General features: G+C 36.7%; 1 protein-coding gene across 1 annotated transcript in view; it reads right to left on the bottom strand.

The window, feature by feature from the left end:
- Positions 1 to 19,413, bottom strand: part of LOC108765171 (RNA-binding Fox protein 1) — a 52,858-nt gene extending 33,445 nt beyond the window's left edge. Inside the window, exons 1-3 of the mRNA XM_018513737.1 lie at positions 19,279 to 19,413; positions 19,069 to 19,104; positions 7,644 to 7,698 (exon numbers count right to left, since the gene is read on the bottom strand). Of these exons, the coding sequence (XP_018369239.1) occupies positions 7,644 to 7,698; positions 19,069 to 19,104; positions 19,279 to 19,413 (226 nt within the window). The remainder of the gene's footprint in view (positions 1 to 7,643; positions 7,699 to 19,068; positions 19,105 to 19,278) is intronic.
- Between the last annotated feature and the right edge of the window lie 1,949 nt (positions 19,414 to 21,362).

The following is a 21,362-nucleotide window of genomic DNA, read 5'->3' as shown; positions in this document are numbered from 1 at the left end:
CAGGCACGTAAAACACTTGATTGCAGAACGTTGCGTGCCTAAAATCGTGGAATTCAAAAATTCACGTAAATTTCATTGAATTTTGATTGAATTTTACTTTATAAAAAATAAAATAAAAGCCATTTTGCGCAATGGTAAATCTGAAATATATTCCACATGGGCGTTTAGATTATAATCGTGGGTAGATTATAAGCAAATGGTAAATGCAAATCTTGCATTTTTATGTTTGATTAAAAACGTGCTGTTTTAATTAAAATTTTGCAAAATATTTTCTATTTCATATAAAAATCTAGCTTGTATATTACGCTCTTTGAAATAAAAGTTTATTTAATCAGAATGGAGGATTTTAACATCTGAGCTTCTAGATTCTAGTTTACATCAACATGCATTACATTTAGAAAATTTATTTTTTCTATTTCCGATTTCTCTGTTTATAAGAATAAATTTCTGACTCGATGAGAAATTAATTGAAATTTAAATGCAAAGTTTCTGCGAAAATATTGTTGCGCAAATGATATAATATATTCCAATCAAATGGAAAAAAAATACCTAGATAAAACGTGATTTTTTTTTAATTCAAACGCGTATCCCACCGCGTATTATTTTGCTACCGGAAATTGTTCCTTCTATGGTTTCACAAATGAATGGTACGGCACAGTCTATCATTGTAGATCACACGTACGTGAGATAATAGAGAGAAGATAAGTTTAATAAAAACGGAAATGTAGCACGAGAGATAAAAGCTAAAAATAGAGATAAATATATATGAAATATCTTTTGCTTATAATTTTAATGTTGTAGCTTTGTCGAAATCTTATATAAATGGACTTTTAGACTGTGTTTCGATATATACTAGTATTGAAAGTCTACGTTATGTATACTACACGAAAAGAACGATTTTACTAAAGTATTCAAAAACTTAACTTAAATACAGATCTAAAAATAATTATGTTAGACCATCGAAATAATTACATGAAAATCTCAAACAAGATAATTCAAAAAGTTTCGATATTCCAGCAATCAGTTCAAACGTTCTACATATAAATATTTTCATGATCCAACAAAATTATTTTTAGATCTGTATCTAAAAGCTAATTTTTTAGATATTTCAGCAAAACCATCCTTTAGTGATTAAACTTTCAGTGCTGGCAATGTATATCGGAATACGACCTTAATTGCAGCAAATGGTAGAATAATAATAAAAAAAAACGAATTATATAGAATGGTATTAAAACAACAAAAGAGAAGGTTCTTTCTCTCGGCTGTACTAATTTTAATAATTGCTCAGTGCATGTATTTACACAGTGTTTACGCAAGGAATTCAACAATGTAGAAAATAGGTAGCTTCGTCTTGTAGCAACCACATCCGTTTACTCACGCTCGTATGCTTACCGTACCGTTGGATGCTTGTTCATTTGCGTATACATAGCTACTTGGGTGTAATTGAGACAAAGGTGTAATTGAGTTTTACGGAATAGTTGTTGCGAAGAAGTCCACAATTTCACCCAATTTCCACACCGGTTTTCAGCGAACTCACAAGCGCGTATAATACGATTTTCCTCGATATTTCGGTATATCAGGTCAGCACATCTTTAGACATGACGCGAGATACGTGAAAATAGACGCTCTTCCATCGTATCTCTACAAGGCCCGATTTCTTCGTAGAAGCCCGCCGGTTTATTTATTCGAGCACGGCGGACAATAGTGGCCCGCTTTGCATAAAACTTATAGGATCTCGCGACGAGCCGGCGTATCGAAAATATATCATGCAAATATTACGCAAACACGTTACGCGGTGGCGCGTGAAATTCCGCCCCCAACCGTCCGGCTCTCCCTTTTGTGCGCTTTTCGTCCGTTCTGCGAATTTCTCGTGCGAAAATGCTGGCGCGCATATAAAACACGTTGTAATTCCATTAAACCCCGCTTCCGGTATTAACCGCCGGTACAGCCATGGATGGCCTGGCTCCGCGACGGGAATAAAAATAAAATTTTTTAATAAAATGAAGCTCTCCCGCACCGTCGGTCAAACTTTTTCGTTCTCGCGCTTATTTCTTACCGATGAATCGGCGAACTGCGCCGTTTCACGAAAACGAGAACGCGAAGAAACGAATGGAAAAGTTTTGGAAAAGTGTGCGACCCAGTCGCGAAATAAATGCGAGAAGGATCCCCTTTCTTTCTTTCTTTACGACAGAAATGTTCCTCGTTTCAACAGCATCGTCGCTTTGTAGGTACCATCACAGCTGTAAATCAGATTGTAAGAAGAGAGTGCGGCGTTAGCCAGATAATAATAATCCCATTATTAAACGAAATAGAAAAGGAAGAAAGGACGAGGATCTCGAAATAATCTTAATCTCAAAATAAAAATTTCTTCAATATAGTAAATATTTTACGTGTCGCTTATTGAAAGAAAAATAAAGAAGAAAAGAATATTAACAAAATTATGCCGAATGTTGAGCAATGGAAACGTTGCATGAGAGAAAATAAAAGGAGAAAGACACGCAATTTCGAGGAAGACGATTTTAGATCGACAAAAGTTTGCGGCGAAGCGGAGTTAAAGCTAACCAAAGGTAGAGTTTCTTTCCGCGAAAGTAAGATATTACGTGCGATATCTCGATGCGTTGCACATTCGTTGCGGCCGCGCTTTTCCTCGCGCAAGAAGGGAATAAGTGAGGGCGAAGGAAGTGCGATTCGCTTGGAAAAAAAAAGAAAAGCATGTAACACGATTTGAGGGGAGAGAGAGAGAGAGAGAATGAAGGGTGCGCCACGCGAACGCGAGCAAATGTATGCATGCCGTGCGGCGGGGCGTTATTTACGCGACAATTAATGAGCAGCGAGACTTTGCGTAAATTATGGACATCACGTACCACGGTACCGAGTGTTCTCACGGAAGCGGCGAGCGGAAACGCCGTGAAACGCGAGCTGCTACCAAACAGCGGCGGAGCGAAGATAAAGCACAGGGTGAAAATGTTAGACGTAATCCTAAATATTCGCATTGTCTCGTATCATCAAAAAGATTCTGCCGTTACGATTATGTTACTGCAAAAAGCAAAAATTATACTTTCTGCTGTGAGATGCGCTAAAATGGTGTTTAAAACGCAAAGCGCTACTAGAGAGTCTATAGTATAACAGAGATGCGCCAAAAGTCACGTGATTGTGATATTTTCTAATTAGCTGAAGTGAAAATTGTATTTTAGCCTTGTTTTTATGTCTAACAAACGAAAAAGATATAGACGCAGATTTGAAAATAATTTTGTTGAATTACCAAAATAATTACGTAGGAATCTCAAGCATAATGAGAACGATGTTGCAAACGGTTTTTGCAAATGCAAGGCCGTAATATAACAAAATAATCAACGCTTTTGTGTCATTCTATCTTTGCCGTTCATTATTTTTTATCGTAAAAGAAAGACAGGACAATTTTCATTTTAGCCAGCAAATATCACGATCACATTGAATTATATCAGGTGGACATTAAAATTGTCAAACACATAAATTTGCATTTCAATCATATATAAGTTTCAAATATAACCATAATGTAGCGCACATCAGAAAGACAGGTATTTTATATATTAAAATTAATTTGAAATAAAATGTATTTTTGAAAAATAATAAAAGTCACGCGAAATTAAATTTTTGCTGGGATTAATCCAGTTGCAGAGAGAAATTATTTCAGACAGGCATTAAAATTGTCGAACATATAAATTTGGTATCGAGTTAAGAGGATTGAAAGACTCGTGTGTCGTTGCTTAAGAGAAAGTGGAACGAATGGGGGCAAGTATGCAATTTTTATGACACTGCTTCTGTAAATCCTGTCGATCCGAGATATATATAAGGGAGGAAAAACATATACTAGCAGTGGAAAAGCGGGTCGGTGGCGCGGCGAAACTTGCCTGGGCTCTTTTCAACGTTATTTACACACGTGGCGTATTACGCTTCAAGTATTTTGAAGAGAACAAGAGCCCACATGGCCGGAAGAGAAATAAATTTCAAGTTTTGCACTTGCAAAAACTTTTTGCAGCATTGCGCATCTCATTATGCTTCAGATTCCTAATCGTAATTATTCCGATAGTGCAACAAAATTATTTTCAAACGTGTATCTAAATTTTTAGATGCCTCAGCAGAACCGTCCTTTTCATGTAGTGAGACAGAAATAATGACTTATTTTTGAAGGTACAAAATACCGGAGCAAAGATTAATGGCTCTATAATGAGGCGGATTACAGTATCTATATATATTTGCTGTCAAATAAATTTCTCTATAATTAGACATGTGCCACTTTTACAATTGGGTCGATTCGTGACTGATACACGCATTTAACTGTATAATTGTAGACTGTAATAATATCGCAATATGTCGGCTATTTTTAAATGCTTATTATAAACCTGGACAATTAATATGATATGTTACGTAAATTATACCGCGTGTAAAATAGACTAAATTACATGCGTTCATATTGAGTTACATGTCTGGGATCATATATGTTACACTAATTTCTGCTTCTCTTGTACAAAAACGAAATTAGCACGATGAAAAATTTAGTTGCTCCCAATCAATTCGTCTAAGATCGACCATTTTAATAAAAAAAAATAAAAAGAAAATTTTATTTTCCTTCTAATATTATTAACATCAAAAACCGCGCGGTAGAAGTTAATGAAATAAAACTTAAATCTCGTCTTTATCATTTATCTCACGTCTCAGACTTTCTAGACGTAGTACGAGAAGTAAGAAATTCGTGCAGAGTCTTTCACAGCGATTTCTCATCACGTTTAGTGACTTCTCAGTTCTTTCTGAGTTAATCACGAGTTTAATCACGATACCTCGTAATTGAAAACTTCAACGAAGTAACCTTTCCATCTATTAAAAGTCAGATACAAACATCGAAAAATGTCAAGATACCACTTTGATTTGTTAACACTGCGACACCGACTGTTGTTGCGATGTTGTCGAGCGCGAGGGGGACTATCGTGAGGTGCGAGGTGTCTCGGCCATTCCACTTCATCGAAAATCGACAGTTGTCGAATCGGTTATTAGAGGCGTCGTGTCCACGCGTGCACCTGTACGCGCCAAATGGCCCGAATTGATCTTAACGTCTCTCAGAGCACACCCGGAGGGCGCGAGCCTTAGCATTCCAATAATTGCATGTCGCGTGCGTGGGCACAGAGTTAAACCTTGCACACACAAGCCGTCACTCAATAGGACGTTGCCTCGACGTGGGCCAGAATCAATTCAGTCGCTGGACACGAAGTCCTGTTGATTTGATCGCAATTAAACCGGGGCGAACGTATTGCAGCTACGATGTCAAACACGGACGAGTGACTTTAAATTTAACGTTACATCAGATAATCCGACATGGCGCGAGTATTTCCATAATTTTAATTTTAAATAAATTTTTAATCGGATTTATTAAAGAGATTAATTTAATTATAAGAAATAAACGACAGCCTTTAATCCTAAATAATTGAGACATCTATTTGGAAAATTTAAGCAAGAATCTAAATAAAATGTCTGCTGTAAAGCTGATTACGTACAAATTCAATAGAGATAAATAAAATTGAATTAAAAGGAACGAATGAAAAAAAAAAAAAAAATAAAGCTGCAAAGTAGATAGTTTGTCGTTTGAGAGCCTTGTTCGCGTTTGACCGAAATTATGTTACGGTTATAATTGGAGATGCCGATCAATGTCGACGTCACTCGACGTCCTTTGTGGGCTCGAGAAACTACTAACCAGAATTATATTGACGTTAGGAAACACTTGGCAATGCACGTTCAATCGTTATTACTGTTTTAAGTGCCGATTATTTATAACATCGAAGTCGTACTGCTCGATCCGTGATAGAGGTCGATATAAACCTCGGTTAACCCTCTTAAAGAAGATTCATACGTAATACACATATCGAAGAGTTGTGACAAAGATAACAAAATTAAGCCATCTATTTATGCTAACAAAAGACTTAAAGACTTAATATCAATGTTATTGTTATTATCGATATTTATTTACGATATATTTTCTAATTTTCTGGTATTATACCTCTCTTTTATTGCATTGCAATATTCTTTAATCGATAGCATTAGATGTAAACTTTTTAGTCTGTCATAAACAAATGCCATAATATAGTCATATTTTAATTGTTTTATAAGAGAAACCTAGTATTATACTTGACAATTGTTTTTGTTAACTAATAATTTTGTGTAACTCTGTATAAAGCTCGTAATTTTACAAATATTCCGTATATACCATAGTTTATGGAGAATTCTGCGCAGCTTTCGAGCATTAACTGTGACCTAGAGATATCTAGCAGACTGAAGGACTTCATAGTGTAATCAGCAAAGAGCCTATTTGAGCAGTAGCCGGTTACGTAATACCACATATTTGCAACGTGTTCTCTTCACAGCTGGTGGTCCGTCAGATAATCCGGATTAAGCCGCAATTTAAATCGGGCCGTACGACCGGACCGAGGTTAGATTTAGTTTAAAACTCTCTAGTATTACGTGTCGTGGATTCGTAATGAACGTGAGCACAGTACGAAATTTAACCAATTTAACCGAACAAAAATATTTTACACGACACTTCTATTAAGCAGTCAACGTGAACTCTATAATTTTGTAAGTGTAGCTAATTTTACTTAAAATTCCATTATAAATTCGAGGCGATATGAAACATTGTGGAAAATAACTTACTCTCTTTACTCTCAAGATTTTCTATGTAAATATGTACATACATTTTTCCAATATCGAATTTGAATTTTAGATTCACGTAGCTAAACCAAATATTCTTGAAACATACATACAACATAGAACATAAGTGTGCAAATATGTGTATGTGTGTAACCATGTAGAATATTTTTGTCCGCCTGCATCGAGCAAATTTCCCATTGCAATGCATGGCAGAAGAGAAGCGCAAAAGAGAATCGTGAAATTTAAAACGCCCTGTAAAGCTTTTCTTCGTCTTGTTTTGCAATAAGGAAAGACTTTTGCATCTTTACATCAACGAAGTTGCCGAACGCGGAAAATGTATATATTTCCCGCGCAATATTCTCCGGGAAAATACGCTCGACGTTTGTACAGCATAGATCGTGTGTGATAGAAATGATATACGAGCTATATTTTTTTATTATTTCATGCGATAGACCGCTGTTCCCGTGCGAGCAATACGCGCGATCGGCCATTTCACGAACCGCTTTCAAAAGCACGGTCGTATTTTTCTATCGTGAGTTTCTACTATATATTCCGGTAAAACTTCAATTTCACGCATCAAATACCCGCAAGCATAATTCATATATCAATAATCTGAATATAATCTAACTTTGAAGAAAAAAAATAACCTTTGTCCGCGAGCAATACTAATCAAATTATTAAATTCTAATAATTAAATTTAGTAGTGACTGCAAGCAACACACATAATTTTAAATTCTAATCAAATTATCTGCCCAGATTTACAATTTTCTCATAAAATATTTTCGATATTTTCGCTAATACATATTTGCGATCCGGTAATATGACGCGGAACACTCTACGTACGATGTTTAAGCTCTAATGGAACCCTGTCGTAGCTTGAGGCGTTTAGTATCAGCGGCTCGGGAGAAAGCTCGAGGGACGAAAGTTACGGGGAGATAAAAGTGATAAGAAAGTTTCGGCCCACTTACCGTTCGGCACCGTCGGCGGTTTTTTCGTCTGTACCCTCGCCGTTGCGTTGTTCACCTGTCAAGTTAAAAAAAAGCAGACATTAAAATAACCGAAACTTTTTTCCGAAAAAGATTTCCAACTAACATCGCCCATCTTCAGGATCCGCGCGTGGCCATTTTTTTTTATCGCAGAAAATCTTAAAAAGCTCTCTTTAAAAAAAAAAGCGGAAGTAAAACACGAAAAGATTTCAGGAAGTTGATATTTATCGGTGAGACTAATTAAATTCAAAAAGTCCAAATATAACACCTGACTACTTGATTAAAGTTAATTATCAGCAATAAAATAATGGAAGAGAGAGCTTCCACTAAAATATTCACGAACGTGTAATGATAATTATCTGAAGTATTAATGGAACAAATGTGGTCGCATAAAAGCGATGTAATCATCATAGAAAATGCGTCTGAGTCCAATAAAATGTGAGAAACTTTGACAATTTCACGGGGCCGCGCGCGCGGATCCTGTAATCAAATATGCATTGTTCGATGCAGAATCCGATTTACAGGGGTGCAATTTGCAGCTCTGCGGCTGACTTTGTTCATTGAGAAATTGTGATTTTAATTCAAAATACGACAATCATACATATTCCTGCATCGAACAAGCGAATTATGAGTAATATTTAATAAACGATTAAAAATTATGTAGACGGTTGCACGTTATTTTCCCCTAATTGGTTTTCTTCAATGCAACCCGTTTCAATTATGTTTGTATATCGAGTTTGTGTGAATTATGATCGTTGTTTCACGCTATATTGGTCATACAAATCGTGTATATCGTACATTGTACGTACATATGCATATGTACACGCGATAGGTATTTATAAACGTGCAAACGCGCTACAAGTTTTCACTTGAATTCAGATTTTTTTGCTATTCAATTTTAACTTTTGATACGTAAATTTGGAATAAAGCATGTATAAAATTAATCAATTTAGAAAATAATTCAAGAATTTGTGACATTTGCGAAACGCATATTTTGAAAATTATCATCAAATTCACGTATCAATTATATAACTCTAATATTTCGAAATACGTCCGAATTCAAGGAATGTTTTTTATCTTAGCATTAAAATACAACAATATATGAAAATCTCTTTCCAAAAAGAGATTTTCTCTTTTACAGTTTCTAACTTCCAAAATAAAGAAAACCTTTTTCAGTGTATGACAAATTGTGAACGAGATATGATAAATTGAACGAGAAGCTTGAAATAAAAACAGTTTTTCCATAAACGTTATTCGAATGATAAATGTACATCATACATATTTTGCACGTCACATATATTTTCAGATTGAAACTCAGATCTTTATTTTCAGAACAAGAAGGTGCCATTTATTACATTTGGCATTAGCGTTATCTCAGAAGTTAGAAACTGCAAGATTCTTCGCGGTCGACGAATTTAACGCTCTAGTAACGATCGATAATTTATTATCCGATAATGCTCTCATTACGCAACTTAACGTTGATTTGTCGCTTTCTAATAAGCATTACAATGTTTCACACGATTGGCGTATCGATCCGTGAGCTAAATATCGACAATAAATTGATTTTAGCCGCCATATCGTGTATCGTAACTAATATAGCGGCCACGTACAATACACGTTTAAATAGCGTGCGAACAATTCTCGCGTTTAATCTCGTCGACCCGCAAAGAGAGCTTTACATGCGCGTCAATTGTCGACAGAGAAAGAGAAAGAGAGAGAGAGAGAGAGCAGACAATGTGGTTACATAAAATCAAACGTGTCGAAGGGCGCAACTAATTTGTTTTGTTATGCACCTTACGGATATCAATTTCGCGGGACAGTTTAATGAAAGTAATAAAAAAAAGGGGAAAAAGCGAACAATTGCTCTTTTGCATCAGTCGGGTTTCCTCCGCTTTTTCGATCTCTTTCTTTCTCTCTCTTTTCCTCCCTTCTCAGCATAATCGAGAAAACAATGGCACAAGCCTTCCGTCGATTTCCGATTATTTCAATTTCGCTCAAGTACCTTCGCGTCTGGCAAAAAGGGACGAGTTTCCGGATGGATCGCGACTTGTTTCGTTCTTTATCGAACGCTTCGCTTACCATGGGTTCTGCTTTGCTTTTTATGTTCTCCACCTACCTACCTAACAACCAGCCGCCCGCCTTCTCGTTTTCCTGTCCCACTTTGCGCCCACTTCAGCGGGGATACTATCGAGACACAAAGGGTCCGCGGTATCATACCATACAGCATCGTTTTCTACATTTGAAGCGTGGTACGAAAACGTACATCGTCCATCACAAATATTTCCCAACAACCGAGACCAATTGATATTGAGTTGATTGTTTGGATTTCTTAACAATACATTTTATTTACTCTGACTGTTTTCCATCGAAAATAATCGTACAAATTGGTGATCTATGAAGATTTAATTGTCGTAACAGATAAACGTTTTAGCAACGTTAAAATAAATAAGTTATAGTAAAGGATGGTTTTGCTGAAATATCTAAAAATTTAACTAGCTACAAATCTAAAAATAATTATGTAGAACACAGACAAATATTGTTCTATTATTATCTATAAGGAAAGTGATTACTCAATTTACTTTTTCCTTTTAAGTAACGGTTATTTTTAAAGAATTCGTTTTTTCCGTGTATTAATTAAATCACGTATATTATTTGCAAACCGGTTTTTGCGTCATTATTTTTTAATAAACGATAATAACTCCTAAACCTAATATAACTCCGTAGATCTTGGAAGATCTTCCACGAAATGCAATTTTCCTGCGATCGTAACCGAGGTAACGAATAAAAATTATTTACGCACTTCGTTCTCGAATTCACGATAGCTGAAACGCATCTTGAGCAGCGTTCGTGTATTGACTCTCACGAGGATTGTGAGTTACGAGGCTTACTCAGGCCAATCACGCCCGGCCTGGCGCGGCGCATCGTCGAGCAATTTGCATTTTACGATCTTGTTTCCGGCAACGAAGGTTTGGTGGCTGCCGTACATCTCGCGTCACAGGTACAGCATGGCTAAACGAACATTATTGGAAAATAGAGGCTGACGCTAAAATCGTCGGATGAAGATACAAAACACGTAACGATGTTCTCATCATTTATCTGGAGTAGAAAATCTCAAAGATGACACGTGGAAAATTATTTAAATTATTACTGGAAGAGTCAAGATGAATTTTTAAAAAATCCATGTCAATCCAATGTTAACTATTGGAAAAAAATGGATTTGAACATTCCTTTTTTTTTTTAAATTCAGTTTTTGTCACCGTCAAGGTACCATTGTGCCACAAAATGTAACGTTGCAAAAATTGCGCGCGGCTGCACTTTAACGAACAAACAAACGAGCGAATAGACAGGATATGTAGGTACGTTCGAATCGCGTAAATCGATCCATGTCGATAATAAACAAGCGTGTCCGCGCGTGAGCTACCTTGCTCTGACAAACAATTGTGGGGAATTTTTGTTTGCGAATGTCGCGGCGATCGCGAATAAGTGTATATTGCATTCAGTGGAATTCAGTCGACGGGAAGCACCATAAACGATGTGTAGTCCAAATCCCACGATTGTTTTGCAAATTATACCTGCTGATATTAATGATGCCCAACTGACACCAACAAGCAATTTCAATTTTGGATGTTATCGCTTGTCTATGTATATTCCTTTACGCACACTTTGGTAAAACACTATATACATATGGTATAGTTGATCCGAAATTATACAAACTGCGATAGCAATGCGAGACAATAAAATAATAGGTTGAGATGGTACAATTTTGAACAACGAGATAATTGTGAACAAAATAAAATTTGAACCCAATTTTAGCAAAGGTTTTAGCAAAGTTCAAGTTTGATTGTTTCCTATATTTGATTTTTTTTTAATACCCTCCACACAATGAGATCAGAGTTACCAACTTGAGAACCGCAAAAATTGAATTATTTTATTTCAAATTTTATTTCAAATTTTACTGTGTTAACACTGAGAGAAAAATTTTTGTATTTGTAACTGTAATTACATGTTACTATAATTATGATTATTATTGCTACAATGTTAGTGCTATATATGTATAGTTCTATATATATATATATATAATAGTTGGCAACAAAAAATGACAGTAATGGATATTATTATCATAAAAATGGTTATAATTACTATAAATGATAATAAGTCCATTTTTATGGTAATTTCAACCATGTTTATAGTAATAATAATATTAATTACAGTCATTCAATTGCCAGCTATATATATTTGTAAATAGAATTATACATACATAGTTATCATTATTAATATTATAACAGTAATAATCATAATTATAGTAACATGTAATTATAATTACGAATACTAAAAATTTTTTTTTCAGTGCGAAATTGTACCCTTTCATTCTATTGTGATCCAATATTTTTCTCTTAAAACGTAGATATAAATTGCGAAATATGAAACTAATGTTTAGCAATCATAAAATGGATATGTATTTCTATCGAGCTGCTTAATTGTAGTAACGCAAGCAGTACAGTTAATTTTAACACATTAAGCTTGACTCAATAAAGCATAATGGATGTACGTACACGTACATAGCGCATATCGAATAAAATTCGAACGATCAAGATAAAAGTATGAAGATCGATATCTCTCCATATATCACATTCTCGCCCTTGATGGATCTCATCGGCGTGTGCCGAGAAAGGTTCTAAAGAGACAGTCACGGTCTTACGTGACTTTATTGATTCGGTAAGGAAAAAATTATGGATGCAGGCCACTGAATAATATGCAAACGACAGGGTTGCAACGAAAAAATGAATCGACGGCCTTGTTATGTCACTATCTATATAGCGTGAAGTATCGCCTAAAATTATACGTAAATCAATATCACAAACTTCTATCCAGAACGCTCTCCAGTCAATGTTATCACATATTTAATGTGAAGTGCCGCTTTATATTCACATTATGTGTGATTCTCCAAGTAGACGACTGACAATGAGTTATGCAAGCATACTTAATCTTCCGTCTATAATTATATTTTTACTCTCTCCGTCTGCAGTTTGAGTCTTTCTTATTCAGCTCAAATTCAGCTTTCCTTTACTGTTCTATTTTACTTTCAAAAAGTATGGAAAAATTCAAGATTACAACACACATTTCCATTTTTTAATAGTTTTAAATGTTAAAATCTTTATTTAATAAAAATTGAAATTTGAACAAAATTGTGAAGAATAAAACGGAAATTTGTTTAAAAATGTATAACTTACAATTAGCAATTAAGGAATCGTGTATTCCACCCTTCCCCTTATTTCGGACAAATTTGAGAGTAAAATTTTGCTTGTGAAAAAAAAAAGATTGTAAATGGAAGGTTGCTCAATGTGTAGCAACAATAACAAATTGCGATATTCTATCTCAGCACGATATTGTTTATAATTGCTAACTAAACTTACGTAATTTGCAACAAAGACGTTTCTTGTAATAATAATATGTAATATAAACAGTGTAATATAAACTCGAGAAATTTATTCTTCAGATAAATATTTTTTTTCAAAATTTCTAAATCAAAAAGTATGTATATATCTCATTTGCAGCAATTTCCAACTTAATGAAATACCATTTACTTCTATCTTGCATAATACTACCACCGCACAGTGCAATTGGCTGCGGGCAGCAGACCGATGAAGGTAAAATGGCCGCATTAATCAAGACTCGGGGTACAAGGACGATCGGCATTCGAAGGATTTAACAATCGACGCGATTCTCCCCGACAACTCCTGTTTGGAGAATCCACGTTTCCCAAGCACTTATCTCGTTCCTGGGGATCATAGGGGGAGGTTTAAGAGGGAGGGCTCGACCCAGACTTAGGAGCTACCTTCGAGAATGGTCGGCGGCCGGTCGAAATGGCACTTTGGAAATTTCGAGCAGCCTCGCTTGCTCGCCTTCGACGAGCGGACATCTGCATAAATTTGACTTGCTAAGGCCGAAAACTCGACCACCGCCGGACTACGAGGCTGACCGTTCAAGAGTGGCACGGTAAGGTACCTGTCGTTAATACCGGAAGCGATGTACGTAACCTATGACCACCCGACATTACTTCTACCGGGTCATGCCAGGATCGTACGGCGAAAATGTACGAGGTAATCAAAGTCTCCTACTTCCCTCCTCCTTTGTCCCTCTATTGGTCATTTTGCTTGCTTACTAACCCGATACCTGTGCTACACCCGTGACCCTAATGGAGAAACTGCTCCTTCGCCCTGCTTTATCCATTCGTGTTATCAGATAAAGACTTTCTCATCGCCGATGTCTTTTAATCCGTTTATACACAACTCTCTTGAGTATTTTCTGAACTGCTATTTATTTACACAGCTTTTTAACTAAGTATATGACGTATTTTGTACGCGGAAATATATACAGATGAATATTTATATCTTTCGTTCTCAAACATACAACAAATTTCGTTTCGGTTCAAAAATATCTTCAAGATAAATTTTGATATATAGAAATAATGCAAAGAATAAAATAATTCATAGTTGTAGTTTGATGGATACCGTAGCAAAAATTGTAAATTTTCACAAATAAAATGGAGAAAAGAAGGTAGTTTCTTTTTACATTAATCAAACATGCGGCGCGATTATAACTTTAAGAAATTTGTTACGTTATTTGTACAGTCTCTTCCTTTGGGTCTTCATCACGATTGAATTTTCAATGAGTTATAAAATCGTGTGGAAATGCTTCTTTCCAATTCTGTTCGCGGAACTTTGTATGAATTTTTCATGCGCGATTTAATCGTCGATTCGTCGATCTGCCTTTGCTAGTGCTATGTTTACACGTTACCGCGAAAAGCATCGTATCCTCCGGCGTCGTCGTCGTCGTCGTTGACCCAGAATGTCGATTACTCCTTTACATCTTCAGGAAGAGCTTTTTCCGACCCCTAACCAACAACCGTTCTACCAAGGCCAAGCTCGTTAAATCACGTTCATGTTGCGCGTGCAGTAACCATAATTTTCGTTCTCTTGCAACGTCAATGAGCCCCTCGAGTTTTAAAAATCTTCTAACTTGTCTTCTGCGTCGTTTGCGATCGTATAAGTGCAAAATATTTCTCGCACAAAAAACAAAAATAGACAACATATATATAACATAATTCACAAGAATAACTGAAATTGTAATTTTCTGCACTAAAAAAATTACATGTAAAATTACAACAATTAGTAGATAATTTGGGATCTATTAAAAGTATATTTACACATATTTAAAGTAAAATCGAAACTTACAAATAAAATTATTCTTCTCACAAGTAATTAAACAATTTTCAAAAGCAAATTTACAATCAAGATTAAGTTTACAGAAATATTTAAGTATTATTTCGTCAGCGAATAACGTTAAATTTTGTTAAGTTATGCTATTGAGATATACGAACATAAAAATGCGAATATATATGATATAATACCGTTATGTTAAATGCTATTGTAATTTTCTATATAATATGAAGATATATTCACACAATTAAAAGTATATATTAAGTTTTATAAAATGCATAATTTTTTTGTATATTTTCACTATGAATTTTTACACATAATATTTATGTAACTTTACATATTTTTTTCTAGTTGATATAAGTGAACTATGGTCTATTTATTTTCCCTGGTTATGTAAATTGTAGTGCATACGTAATGTACACGTTAAAGCATCATATTCGATGACTATATCAGAGTAATATTCCTTCTTCATTTCACTATTTATATATTCAAATTTATTTCACTTCTTTAGATACGCGCGGAAAACGCTCTAAAATTCCTCGCGTGCTTATACATCACGAAGCTCGCGGTATGTTTGTTTATTCGTCCTCTGCTCGTAGTACCTCTTTTTATACCTCTTCTGTCTATTTTAGATCGTCTTACAGCATTAGCATCGTCATTATCCCCTACGCGGCTTCGACACGGAATGCCAGCTTCGTGCGCTAAAAGCAGGAGAGCTTTTCTTTCGGTGATACTTCTTGTCGTTTTCTCTCTTAGCAGTTCTTGCTCGTTAATCTGCGTTCTTCGCTTGCCTAGTGGGTCGACATAATTTCAGGCTTCCGTAGCCTCTGTGTCATTTGTCATGGCGCGCAATAAATCGCGTTGGATTATGCATTCGAGGCTGTTCCTTAGCTGAACTGCCATAAGCACTTATCACCCGCCCGATCGACTCAAATGTTCTGTGTGGATTTTCCGCTACACGCGACGTTTTTTTGCTTTATCGACGAATCTACTCCAGTTTTTATTACAGACAAATGTTCGGGTAATATCTTGACAGACAGGAATGTCAGAGACAAGAAGGATCATCTTCATAATTTCAACTCGCTATCCATTAGTGTAATATATGCAAAAGATTGAAGATAAATGAATATTATATACTTATCAACCGTGATAAAATCAAAAATTTATAGTGGCATACAGAAAGAGAATGAAAAGTTCATCGCGTTTAATCGAAAACTATCCTGCCTACGTGCTCAGTTTTCCAAAACACTTCAATTCCGACGCGATTATGAAAGAAAAGTTACTGTAAAATACTTCGAATTTAACTGAATCTTGTGAAAAATCGCAACTCCCTCGTAAAGGAGCTTCTATCCGGAAATTGAAAGAAGAACAAGAAGAAAGTAGAAGAAAGTCAGCGCAAGAACGAAGGCAGTCAAGTCTTCAAAGACGTAACGAGTCGACGCGCGGAACAATACGGAGCGACGATTACAAAGGGCGTTCATTAAGATAATGAGCCATTGAATGTGATATCTGCTGGTTGCTGCGAACATCTTGTCTCTTGTTATAAAAACGTTACGACGAACTTTATATAGCTGATCTTCAAATAGCGTCGAGTTTCTGAGAGTATATCTCCTTATTTGATATTCTTCGATTATCGAAAATATGCCTTGTGCTGCACATTTCCGTTAGGAATTCATGTTTTCCATCTCTTGAGCGCAAGAACCAAGGAAGATAACAAACGAGAGAAATGAAAAAACGGCCGCGGAATAGATAGATGAACTCGATGCGGTGCAAAACTCGTGTCCGACGACAAGAGGTTTCGTCACGAGTTAGAAATTAATAACGAGCAAAAATCCGCTTCGCTCGGGAAACAATATTCCCTCTTTATTCTGTAATCTGTAATACCCGTCGACTGCAGCAAGCCGCGCGTACTTCCGTGTATCTTCCCATATGAATTATGCTTCCGGCGAATTTGTGCTCCGAAGCTGTTCCCGGGGAGTTTATAGACGCGAAGCAACATTAGCATTTGCGTTAATATTTATTATCATTATTGTAGACGCTTGGCAGACGTGGATATATCACACTAAAAAAAAAATTGGCTGCTGCAGCAAATTAGATGGTAAAATATGGCATTATAATGGCGATAAGCATAGCATTTTTAATTGGTTGCAGCAGTCAATTTTTGGTTGCATTAGCCTATCGGAATCCTATACTGACATTGCAAATAGGCTGACGCAACCAAAAATTAACTGTTGTAACCAATTAAAAATACTATGCCATATTTTACTGCAGCAGCTAATCTTTTTTTTTCAGTGCAATAACAATGTTCCAATAAACTCCTTCCGTATCGAAAACTTGTGTATATATCATAAATCTCTTCCCAACGATTTAATTTTTCTTATATTTCTCGATCCTAATTTTTCCATTTCTTCGATTTTCTTGATTTCGGATGCATCAATGATGAATAAATACATCGCGATCAACGACGCTAAATTTTACGAACGAGTTGGTCTCCTGCCCGCTGAAGGGTGCGGACCGTGCGTTAAATTGCGCGTGAAACGAATATGCGAAGCGCAGCCGCTTGCTGATCCGTGAAAAAGCAACCTTCGCCGAATGTCGTTATCTCGAAGAAATTACGAAATCGCATATCTAATCAATACAATCAACGGTTGATTTTGGAATTTCCGTCTTATTCGAGAATCTAGTTTTCAAAGTTACCGAACCGACTTAGTGTCTGAAATTATTTAAAGCTTGAAGGAGATCCGGACATTAAAAAGTTGCGCCGGCAAAGTCTCTCAGGGGAGATTAACTAATAAAGTGTTTTTCTCCCCCTCAGGGAATATCGCGAGAGATTTACGAAAGGCTAATTGTGTGTCTCTTTAAATCTTCCCCTTCCCCCTCTTATAATTGCTTCAATAAATATATCGGTCCTCGTGAATTTCGGGAGATTTCAGCCAAACGTCGCGAATTTTTATTCCATGTCTCTCCGGAATTCCGTTGGCGGAAATTTCACGCGGAAAACTTGAAAAAAAGGCGCGGTCTCTAATTTAAGATCGCTTCCTAATCTCTTCCACAATTAAAGTGCTACGCCACGTTCGTGAGAAAATTACGCATAAAAGAATTCTCGTTAGAGCTCTTTCTTTTTGCTATACCCTGCCATCTCGTTATTCTCGGCCGGCGTTTCAGCGTCCACGCCTCTTTTTTAACCTCTTGCTCTACGATGGCTCTTAGAAAATTCAACAAAGGGCCTGGGTGCTTAGCGCTCGAGTGAAACGGGTCAAACGTCGCCATACAAGAGTGATGACGTACGAGATATAATCGTTTTAAAACCACTCGCGCGTTTTAATTGGCAGCAGTGCAAAGATCTTTCATACCCGCATACGTGGTTGTCTTCTGTTGCAAAAAAAAAACTCGATCACACAAGGTACAAATAAAATGCAAATTGCTCGTGGAAGAAATGTCATTATTGCGCCGTTATCACAACTAATCAACGGGGTGTTTCTTCGATTGTCTCGATTGCCATTTGCGAAAGTACTCGAGCCTTTTTTTTGTAAGTTTTATCTCCTTACACATCTACACAGTTTATGCTAGTATTATATATTTTAAAAGAGTGTTATATACTTTATTAGTTATATCATAAATATCGCAAGTAGGATTTCATTTTAGGAGAAAGTAAGCGCTACGCGTGTGCCGGTCGAAAAAGAGAAAAAAAAAGAACACTGAGTAAGTGACTAAAAAAATTAACAATTAAAGGTAAAATAAAAAAAATAAATTCGGATGACGAAGTATTTAAAGCAATTTCGTCCTACTTCGTCCGCAAACTGTAAAGTATATTTCTTTGTGCTGCCAAATAGAATTTTCTATAAAATTTGTAAACTCTTATTAAAACGAATTCTCTGTTTCCTTTTATTTTTTGAATACTTCGTCACCCGTGCAGGAGTACACTTCGATAAAGATAGTTTGATAAAAAAGCGGTTAAAAATTTCATTCGCTTATGCTAAAAATGCGAAATAAGTGTGGGGGGAAAAATAATGGAGAAAGGGAGAAATAAGAAATAAATGTAATCTACTAGTGAAAATCGACCATGGCACGGTTCTCGGTGTATCGCGTGAGAGAGCGGGCAGTGCGAGTTGTATTTTTCATTATACACATATGAGTCCGGTCTTTGCTTTGCCGGTAAACGATTCCCGCTGCGATGGTTTCCTTACCTTTTCGGACACTTCGCGAGGTCCTTTTTCAGTGGCCTCCTCAGTGTCCCACGATCAGCATTTGCCCGTTAATCGCTCTTTCTCCCGACCGATCGATCGATCATCGGATCGACCATCTCTCTCTTTCTTTTTGTCTCTCTCTTTCGCTCGCTCTCTCAGATTTTTCAATCGACTATTCAGTACGAGTCTTTCGCTCGCTCTCTTTTCTACCTTTTTACCCGCTCTTTCTTTCGCGCAGAAGCTCTCTATGGAACAACAGGAGATCTGCGTGAGACACGATCGTATTTTGCAATTGTCTTTCTTTTGTTCTGCTTTTGTGCTTTTGGTTACTTTCTTCTTTCCCATAGTAACCGAACCCAACACAACGGCCGGATCGTCCAATCAGCGGATTTTCCAGCTCCTTTGTATGCGGTTCGTTTACTCGTCGTTCGACGACTATCGCGTTGTTTCGAACGCGTCCACCCCTTCAACTTCGCTCACTTTGCATTCGGAGTCCCACCAACGTGGATCTTCCCTTTTCTTGTTTAACAAGACTGATTTTAGGGATGACAATACTAACAGCGCGGATTTGCAGCAAGCACTTAAAATACGACAGCTCGACATGACAGTTCTGAATCCACGTTGGCAAGCAATCCTAATGCGTCTCTCTTTTTATTCGCTTTGAGTATTACGAAGATCCCCGAGGCGGAAAAATCGACAACAATTTTGTCATCCGATTTCCGAAATTCATGACATGTTAGATTTAAAGATTTGAGAAAAGTGTCTTTGAATTGCGAAATTCCTGCTTGAAAATTTACGTAATTTTACGAAACTATCGCGAATAGAATTCCATTGGTGCAGTAAATCGACGAGTCGCAAAAAGGTCAGGCTTTCAAGCTTTAATTGAGCCATTAAAGTCGCAATAAGAAGGCCTGCTTGATCAAACGGACGCTATTATCGAACCGGAAAAAATCCGAAGGAGTAATCACTGGTCGTGATTCAAGAATATAATCCTATTACGTCCGAAAAGCAATATAACGACGACAGAGGAAGATGTGCTATCTTCTCGGAAGCGATTACTTTTGCGTCGTCCTTTTGACAGTAGCCTTAAACGTAACAAAATCGCAAACGAAGTCTTCCCGTCAGCTGTATCAAGTTTTATAGAATGATTATCGATGCAGCGAAATAAATACAGACTTTCGTAGAAAAGATTTTCTCGATTTAACTTTGTTCTCGATTTTCATCGTAAGATTTTCTCCATTCGTGCGCATTGGCGTAACACTAAACGATGCATTTCGAAGGCGTCCCGGTCGCCGGCTAAATGAAGCTAAAACGATAGTTTACGCGACGCGTACGAGATTGGCGCAGCCCGACAAGCTGCTCCAGCTGCCACGAGAAGATAATTAATCGAGTTGTTCAATTAGGCTGTTGTTGTTTGATATCAGCATCGACGCAGCAGATGATGCGGTCGTCGCGTGGTTGGCCGAGAGCTACAAAAATTGAACGCGGTAATCAAAGCCGAGAGCTGGCTGTATTATAAATGAAAATGTTTGAACATTTCTAGTGAGAGCGAAATTATTTCGCTGCATCTATATGAGTATGCGTTTATACGGCCACTTTTAATCGTTACTACATATATCATTAGAATTTAGAATTCTGCACGACGTTCCTATACAAAAAAAAACCGAGATAAAAGAAACAAATAAATGCAATCAATTCGAATTAAGCTCGAATTAATTACTTTAACCGATTTAAATTTACAAAATTATTTATTAATTTATGAAATTGTTTATATTATTAAGATATACTTCTACTTGTATGCAAAAATGTCAAGTAGCATTTTGAGAAAATCGTTGTCACATTTTACCGCCTCGTTTATCTTCGATCGATCCGACAGAGCTTATCAAATCAACTACTGTATATGATAATTGAACGACGAAGCAAAGATAATTTCTGAGCTCGAGACACATTGATAAAAGGTGCAGTTACGATTCCTCGCATGAGCGAACGCACTGAATTAAGGCCATTTCGCGATAGAGAAATAACGAAAGAGGAAAGAAAAAGACGAATACATATACATATAAAAGCAAAATCCATCTCGCGAAAGGATCGTCGCGCATTGATCGCGACGAGGACTTTCTCCCGCGTACCGATTTTCACCGGCGAAGTGACCGGCCAATCGGGAACGAGAATTTGTGGATCACTCGAGGCCCTCGAGCAGATCAAGCCTCGCCAATCGGCAGCTCGCGCGCCACTCGTACGATCCACGAGTGGCTATCAGTCAGATTGATCCAGGCCACGAGAGAAATCTCTTT

The sequence above is a fragment of the Trachymyrmex cornetzi genome, unplaced genomic scaffold (assembly GCF_001594075.2).
Source record: "Trachymyrmex cornetzi isolate Tcor2-1 unplaced genomic scaffold, Tcor1.1 scaffold117, whole genome shotgun sequence".
In the NCBI taxonomy this organism is placed as follows: Eukaryota; Metazoa; Arthropoda; class Insecta; order Hymenoptera; family Formicidae; genus Trachymyrmex; species Trachymyrmex cornetzi.
The sequence above is the reverse complement of the archived record's forward strand: the minus strand, read 5'-3'. Positions and strand labels throughout refer to the sequence as shown.